Source organism: Pseudochaenichthys georgianus, chromosome 7 (assembly GCF_902827115.2).
Source record: "Pseudochaenichthys georgianus chromosome 7, fPseGeo1.2, whole genome shotgun sequence".
Classification (NCBI taxonomy): Eukaryota; Metazoa; Chordata; class Actinopteri; order Perciformes; family Channichthyidae; genus Pseudochaenichthys; species Pseudochaenichthys georgianus.
The window spans coordinates 26,245,187-26,253,061 of record NC_047509.1 but is presented as its reverse complement, the minus strand read 5'-3'; the positions used below and the strand labels follow the sequence as shown (position 1 = coordinate 26,253,061).

General features: G+C 41.5%; 1 protein-coding gene across 1 annotated transcript; it reads left to right on the top strand.

Annotated features, from left to right (window-relative positions):
• Nucleotides 1–2,071: 2,071 nt before the first annotated feature.
• actr5 (actin related protein 5) lies at nucleotides 2,072–7,441 on the top strand. The gene is made up of 9 exons (XM_034086305.2): nucleotides 2,072–2,455; nucleotides 3,067–3,305; nucleotides 3,498–3,667; nucleotides 4,220–4,437; nucleotides 4,655–4,819; nucleotides 5,232–5,333; nucleotides 5,509–5,648; nucleotides 5,896–6,028; nucleotides 6,502–7,441. The coding sequence occupies exons 1-9, from the start codon at nucleotides 2,078–2,080 to the stop codon at nucleotides 6,814–6,816; spliced, it is 1,860 nt and encodes a 619-aa protein (XP_033942196.1). The 5' UTR covers nucleotides 2,072–2,077; the 3' UTR covers nucleotides 6,817–7,441.
• Nucleotides 7,442–7,875: the final 434 nt, after the last annotated feature.

Sequence of the window (7,875 nt, the reverse complement as noted above, 5' to 3'; positions counted from 1 at the left end):
AAGTCAACATTTCAGTTTTCTCAGTGTAAAGATGGATTCGCAGATTAATGTGGCAGCATTAAAGGGCTCTAACAATCAGTAATTTCAAATTTGCTTTTACGATTTGCACTGGTCAGCACATATAAAACATATTTAAAACAAGGCAAGAACAAATTCAGCCAATCATTGAAATAGGTATGAAAACTGCTATGATAAACGAAGTGTCAAATATTCTGTAAGAACAGCAGGCAGCAGTATTTGTGTAGCCTGTTTGGTAAATGTGTTAGCTTACTGTAGCCAAATAAACTAAAGCTACTCTTGAACCATTAGAGTATTGTTAATTGCTTTAGATCATGCAGTTCAGGATAATCTAAATCAGAGTTTGAGATTTCCCACATGAGCAGAGCATTGAGGGAATGGTCTGAGTTTTCGCAGACTGGGGTGTGTGTACAGTGTGCAGGTGTCCCACATCACCAGCTGAGGCTTCACTCGGTCAGCTGAGAGTAACAGGAGGGCAGACGGAGAGGAATCAGGGATCTCAGGGCCTGAGGGGAAATGTCTGTTCACATGGTTTCAATCTGGCTTCAAAATTTTCTCCTACATTTCTATCATATTTTTCAGTTCACCCAACATTTGATGATAAGAGAATTACAGTGAAACATCCCTTTTTGATTGCATATTCACCAGAAATGGCTCTGAAAAATATGTTTAATATTTCTACATTATTTATTGAAAATTGAGAGTTTTGGCTCTCTCCACTAAAGAAATTAAAATGCACAGCATGAGTTCCATCCGACTGGGCAACCATAGTCAAGCTAAAAAAGGTAATCTAAAATATAGTATTGCAGTTTCCTACCTAGCATGTTTAAATATGAAAAATAATTTTTTTTAAATGTGATGCTTATACAGATCCTGACCGAAAATAAATAAATAGGCATTTCCTTGAAATCTACTAGAATGAAACAGTGTGTCTTAAATGTCCCATTATGCTTTTCCGGTTTTTACCCGTCCACTTGTGTGTTATGTAGCTTTTTATGCATGTAAACGGTCTGCAAAGTCACAAACCCTCAAAGTACTGTAGCGAGTAAAACTAACACAGAAAAGACCTGTCTATGCTGCCCCAGAACGCCTCGTTGGAGATGTTCTTTTTCCATTTTTTTCTTCCGGGAACCAAGTGACGTAACGACGACCCCTCCGCGAATTGTTCCAAATGGACCAATCCACGGAGCTCCTCACACACACGCACTCAGCCTTATCTAAACACACAGGGGCCCTTTCTCAATCGCGAGGATACTAGCTTGGTAGTCGCGTACTTCCAAGTCACTTCCTTCAGAAACGAAGCAAGTATGCTTCCAAGCCATGGCTTCGGAAGACTAAGAAGAATGGAACAGACTAACAAGTGTGCCACTCTCTCTAACGGTTGTCCCTCACGATGTCTATCTAATTATGAACTTGCTTTACTTTCACGGAACACATTTTTGCTGATAACAAACAAATGGGGGGGGGGGGGGGGGGGGGAGGAGCAGGAGCTCCAACAAGCCGTTTAGGACAGAGAGTGAATACACAATACATACTATACAGATATGCTGTTTGAGAAACCAATGTGAGTTTGGCAAATTGCACAATATAAATCTATTCTAGTAGACCTCAACAATGGAATTATGATCAGTAGAAATGGCCGTGACATGGGACCTTTAATTCAGAGTGACTTGGGCTCAAAGAGTGTAGAACGCCATCTGGTGGTAGAAAATCGAACTTTGAATATATAAATGCTTAGAAATACGACAATAACACACACAACATATTCGTATACTGCCTAATAAGTGTGTTTAGTTGTAAAGAATTAAAAAAACATACGAATGTATATGTGCCACACTTTGAAACAAGCAAAAACATCACTATTATTGTCCTCGTTTATATTACATTTATCAAAAATATATACATTTCTACTCTGATATTTTTCTTTATATTGCTGTAGATTTTGCAAGCGGATTCACTGGCTGTATGTTGAAATAGTGTATTTAAAATCAACTGGGAACCATCAGTGGGTGACACACAGACTCCACTCGAATATATTTTGCAGTAACGCACTTCCAAAATGGCTTCCAAACATGAACCGGTGTATCAAATCTTCTCTTTCCAGGACTTTAAATCCTCTCCCGACCCGATTTATGAACCCCCCTCCCAGAGTCTGCCCCCCACAGCGGCCCCCATAGTGATCGATAACGGCTCCTTCCAGACCCGGGCCGGCTGGGCGCTGGAGGAGCGCGAGGCTCCGCGGCTTCTCTTCAAGTCGGTGGCCGCGCGAAGCAGGGGGGCCGCGCGCAGCGAGACCCAGATCGGTAACGACATCCCGAACCTGGAGCCGCTGCGGTGGCTGCTCAAGAGCCAGTTCGACCGAAACGTGGTGGTCAACTTCGAGATCCAGGAGCTCATGTTCGACCATGTGTTCGCTCACCTGGGGATCGGCTCTGAGGTTAGTGCTGCACGGGGACTGGGGGAGAGACCCCGGAGGTTCGTTAAGGTTGTGGTCTTCGAAAGACGTTCACTCTGGATCTAGCTGCGTGTTCTTCCGCAGTTTCACAATTTCAGAGGAAAGTTATTTCACGTCCGGGCCCGCGCTTTTAAGGACAGGGTTTCACCCAGGGACCATCAATAAAGTATTGTTTCAATGACACAAAGCTAATGATAATGTCAATACTTCCGTGTTAACTTGCTCATATCAATTACTTTTAATATATATTAAATGTGTCTTATTTGGAAACCATTTTTGTATTATTTGTACTGATGTGTTAATTAAAATCAAACATTGAATTACCTTTTTTCAATATATTCTGTCCTGTAACACATTGACTCCATATTACTGTGCCTAACAAGTAGGAGAGATCTCTCTTTATTGGACTTCTTCCATTATATACAAATATTGCGAGGAAAATTAAGCAATGAGAGCACAAAGAGAATTTTTTTTATGTGAATATAAAGTAATGCATGCTGATAATGTTTGGCCAATATGGTTTTATCTATCACTGTCTAACACATCAGTCTACCTGACAACCAGTCAATGTTACTCTCTCCATGCTTTTGTAGGGCAGTGTGTCACAACCCATCGTCGTGACAGAGGCGCCCTGCAACCCGCTGCACTGCCGGCAGATGATGTCAGAGCTGCTGTTTGAGTGTTACCACGTCCCGTACGTCTCCTATGGAGTGGACAGTCTGTACAGTTTCTACCACAATAACACCCAAAGGAGCGTCCAGCCGCCTCACACCGGCATCGTTCTGTCCTCAGGATACCACTGTTCACACATCCTGCCGGTCATTAATGGCAGGTGAGGAAGCCTTTTATATGTGGTCTGTTTGTCCTTTTCTAGAGTTCACTTTATATATTCTTAATTTCTTACTTGTTTTGTTTTTCTCCAAGAAAGGACTTTTCCTGTCTGTCCTTGATCCCCAAAATTGTTAAGGACTCTCATCATGCATCATACAAACATTTCGCGATTTTTATATGGTTTTGATTCCAGGTTTGACGCGGTGAACTGTAAGCGTATGAACGTGGCTGGGAGTCAGTCAGCGTCCTACCTGCAGCGCCTCCTCCAGCTGAAATACCCTGGTCACCTCGCTGCTGTCACTCTGAGCCGCGTGGAGGAACTGCTGCATGAACACAGTTACATTGCTGAGGATTATCAAGACGGTATCTTTTATATCTTAAATGTTTTACTTTACCAGGATATTCTTATTTACATTTAAAGTCTCTTTTTTTATCTATTCCTGGCCAAGATTGCAGCATAAGGTTTTCAAATAAAAGCACAAACAACAGACCTAAAACCTAATAGTACAAAATAAAACAAAGACAAAATAAAAGACATTTCACATAAATAGTATGCAGGTTCAAGGAATGATGTACAGAATTGTCTGGAAGCTAATGATATTTTTCACTAGATATCATAAATAAGGAGGCTGTTTGTGTAATGTTATTATAAGGAACACAAGCCAAGTTTCTTATACAAACTGCAGTAATGTGGACAAAAACCTAAATTACAGACAAATGGTGCCAAAGCATTGTACACTAAACATATAATAGAAAGCATACGTACAGTAATGGCACGTTTTTAAATAGTTGATTATTTAATAAAAACACAGACATACATTTTTCTCCCTGTGTCCAGAAGGGATTCAGGTCATCAACTTTCTTCCTTTCTTTTTTAATTGACTTTCCATTCCCTTCTTGTTTCATTCTCCCCAGAGCTGGAGAAGTGGCGCAGCCCAGAGTTTTATGAGCGGGAGGTTCACCGGATGCAGCTCCCCTTCTCGGGGAAGGTGCCGGGCGGTTCTGTGAGCGTGGAGGAGCGGCACGAGAGACGAGCTCAGCAGCTCCGACGGCTCCAGGAGATCAACGCTCGCCGGCGGGAGGAGAAGCTGCTGCAGGACCAGGAGAGGCTGGACAGACTGATGGGCGTGCAGGCAAGAGGCCTATTCTATCATACAAAGTGTATGCTTTAGGTCTTTAAGATGACTTTTATATGTGTAAGACGTGAGATTTAATAAACTGCAGGAAGACTTACATCCGACAATCACGTGATAAAAGATGAACTGTATACTAGGACAAATACTCTAAAACATCCACAATTTAAAAAGTAGCGTTAACTCCTTTGTTTTTGATTTGATGTTGGTTGTTCAGGAACTGCTGGAAGACGGCCTGCTGGATCACTTTCATAAGAACCTGGTAGAACTCAACATGGACTCTGCAGAAGAGCTGCAGTCCTACATCAACAAACTGCAGCTGGCTGTGGAGCAGGGCCGACACAAACTGCTGCACAGCGACGGAGCAGAGGGCAAGACGGAGGTGGGTCATACATACAGTATATATATATATATATATATATATATATATATATATATATATATACATATACATAGATTAACTTCTCTACAGGTTAGATATGTAAATACTTTAACCAACAATAACATGCTTTCCAAGAGGACAAACAACACTTTAGTGTCCACAAAAGTAATCAGAATACTTTAATTATCTCAGGAGGAATTGGGTTTCTTATTAGTTGTCCCGTTATAGAATAAAATAAAATAAAAATATTTAAATGACATAATGGAAGAGTAATGACAGCAGCTGATCCATGTAGGAGCCACAGAGCTGAGATCACATTCAAATGTAATAATAATGAATGATCTGCATGTCATCACGCTGGATGTGCTGCAGCTGACATGAAGCCTGAGGCTGTTCTCTTGCTCTCTGCCAGGTGTCTGAGCTGGAGCACCCCATGGACGAGGGAGACGGCGTGGCGCTAATGGACCCGGACTTCCCTGAGGACACGCTGCCAGAAAAACCTGCTCATGTTCAGGTAGTGGCACAGAGACTCAGGATTACATAAAGATTTAGATCCTCATTAATGCTGCGCAGGAAGCTGTCTGCCTCTTTACTGTGTGGCAGAACGTTTGTCCTGTGTTATGTTTTTGAGTCATGGCAGCGATGAAGCACACTTAGCTCAAAAGCTGAACATTTGGTCTTGTCTCCAGCCCGTCTTCAACATGGCGGAGTACCACCAGCTGTTCGTAGGGACGGAGCGCCTGCGATGTCCAGAGCTCCTCTTTCAGCCCTCGCCGACAGGAGAGGAGCAGATGGGACTGATGGAGGCGCTGCAGTATGTCCTGGCCAGGTAATGATACAGAAGGACAGGTGTATGCACAAAACACACGTGCATATACAATAAGGTGTATGTGAACACATAGCCATATGCTAATGAAATCCTGCAGACACAACCAACATATTCTTTCTTATTTGATCTAACACAAAAATACTGTATTTTCGCCCTCTCCTTTTAGCATATTAAACACATTATTTCTCATATTAACTTGTTTGTATTAGAAAACGACATGTGAAACAGATGTCATATTGTCATACAGGTACACTCCAGAGCAGCAGGAGGCGCTGGTGAGCAATGTGTTTCTGACAGGAGGGAACATGCTGTACCCTGGGATGAAGGAGAGAGTGGAGAGAGAGCTGCTGGCTATGAGGCCCTTCCAGTCACAATTCAAGGTATAAGGTCCCTTTAAAACCCTATTTATCACCACACACCTCTAAAGGGCCAAACCACTCACTTCTGAACCACCGCCTTCTTCCTCGATACTGATGTTGACCAATAAAGAAATGTCTTGGTTTTTTTGTTTCTGAGATTAATATACTGTATATAGTTCCGAGCAAATGATACAGGTACAAATATTTTGAACTGGAACTTGATTTTTTTCTTTGTTTGCACAGAATATAACCTATCCATAATGTAACTTAATTAAGAAGTATAGTTAAAAGTAAAGTAAATAGTTCAAAGTAAACCCTAACCCATAATCGAGCTAAAAGTTCCCGAGGCCATTCTGCCAAAATGCTCCGAATGTAATCTTGGTGTAATAACAAGAGACATAAATTCACTGAATGAATGCCGAAGTTAATTGAACGGTAGAAAATACTAGACCCTCTTTGTTAATGCATCTGAACTGTGACTGGCTCTGTTCTAGGTAACCATGGCGTTGCAGCCGGCCCTGGACGCCTGGTACGGGGCGAGGGACTGGGCGTTGGAGCACCCAGCAGGGGGGGAGGGCTGGATCAGCAGGCAGGAGTACGAGGAGAAGGGAGGCGAGTACCTCAGCGAGCACTGTGCCTCCAACCTCTTTATTCCCATGAAACTCGTCAAACCACTTCTTGCTCGCCCCGCCGAGCCCTCGGTTACCATGCCGACATCAACTGTCCCTTCTGCTGCCACCACGGTTACGCCTGCCCTTACTTCATCCTGTTCTGCTGTTACTGCTGATGTTTCTATGGTTGCCTCCTAAACTGGGACCTTTCCTGTACCACAACTAAATGATGTTCAAAGAATTCCGAAAGTCATTTTTGATGGGAGGAAGTGTTTACCTTTTCGGTGCACCCACTTTCATTTGACTACTTTGTGACCTCTAATCTTTCCCAGAATGCCTTGCAACAACACCTAACAAGCAGGTTTGAACTTGATGCATACAAAGGTCAAAAAGAACAAGGTATTTTTTGTTGTTTATCAGAATATATGTGATCCCGAACATTATTGTCAATTCAAGTATTATCTCAAATACTTTGAGTATCAACAAAGTCACCATTTCCATCTTTTAACCTGTCTGTTCTCAATATTCCTTTATCTGCGTTTTGTCTCTGATTTTTGTAACCTCCTGACTGAGTTAGCTTTGTTTTCTTTTCATAATGCTAGGCTACATCACATTCATATTGAATGGTCATCAAATTAATGATCTTAAAAAGGACAATGGTTATATTTTGTATATGTAAATAGATTTTTTTTTGTATGTTTGTAAAATATATTTTCATCAATGCAAACATCTGTTGGCTTTTGATTGAATGACGAGTGGAGAGGCAAGTATGGCAGCTTCCTACAGAAGTTACCCAATGTCTAATAAATCAATTAGTTCTTGAAGAACTCCCCTCTCAGTTTTCCCGGGCACAGTTTTCCAGCCAAGATTTGAAACCATTATCAATTTACAACTTAAAAAAAAAAAATCAAAAACATATCCTCACTTACGAAAAGCTGCGTCCAGAGAAACTTCAATATTTGTGCACGATTAATAACTAAAACATCAGCAACATCATTGATCATTCATTTTCAGTGCAGACAAACATCTCCAAGCTTTAACCAGTGCAAAACAGATTGGCATTAATAGAATAGACCAGATCTATGTGACAGTGTGGACTGAGCCTTTGAAAGCAGTAAGTATAATTAGGTTTTGCAATATAGTTTTAAACCACTAGATGACACAGTTAAACACTAGATGTCCTGTTATCAGCCTCTACAGCAACTGCAATGGCAGATATATTATAGAACTAAAGTAGACTGACCTCTATAATAGCAA

Bases quoted from the DNA above. Each gene is read 5' to 3' on its own strand.
- actr5 (XM_034086305.2), top strand. From the start codon at position 2,078: ATGGCTTCCAAACATGAACCGGTGTATCAAATCTTCTCTTTCCAGGAC. The intron at 2,456-3,066 runs GTTAGTGCTGCA...ATGCTTTTGTAG, and splicing joins ACCTGGGGATCGGCTCTGAG to GGCAGTGTGTCACAACCCAT. The intron at 3,668-4,219 runs GTATCTTTTATA...CATTCTCCCCAG, and splicing joins TGCTGAGGATTATCAAGACG to AGCTGGAGAAGTGGCGCAGC.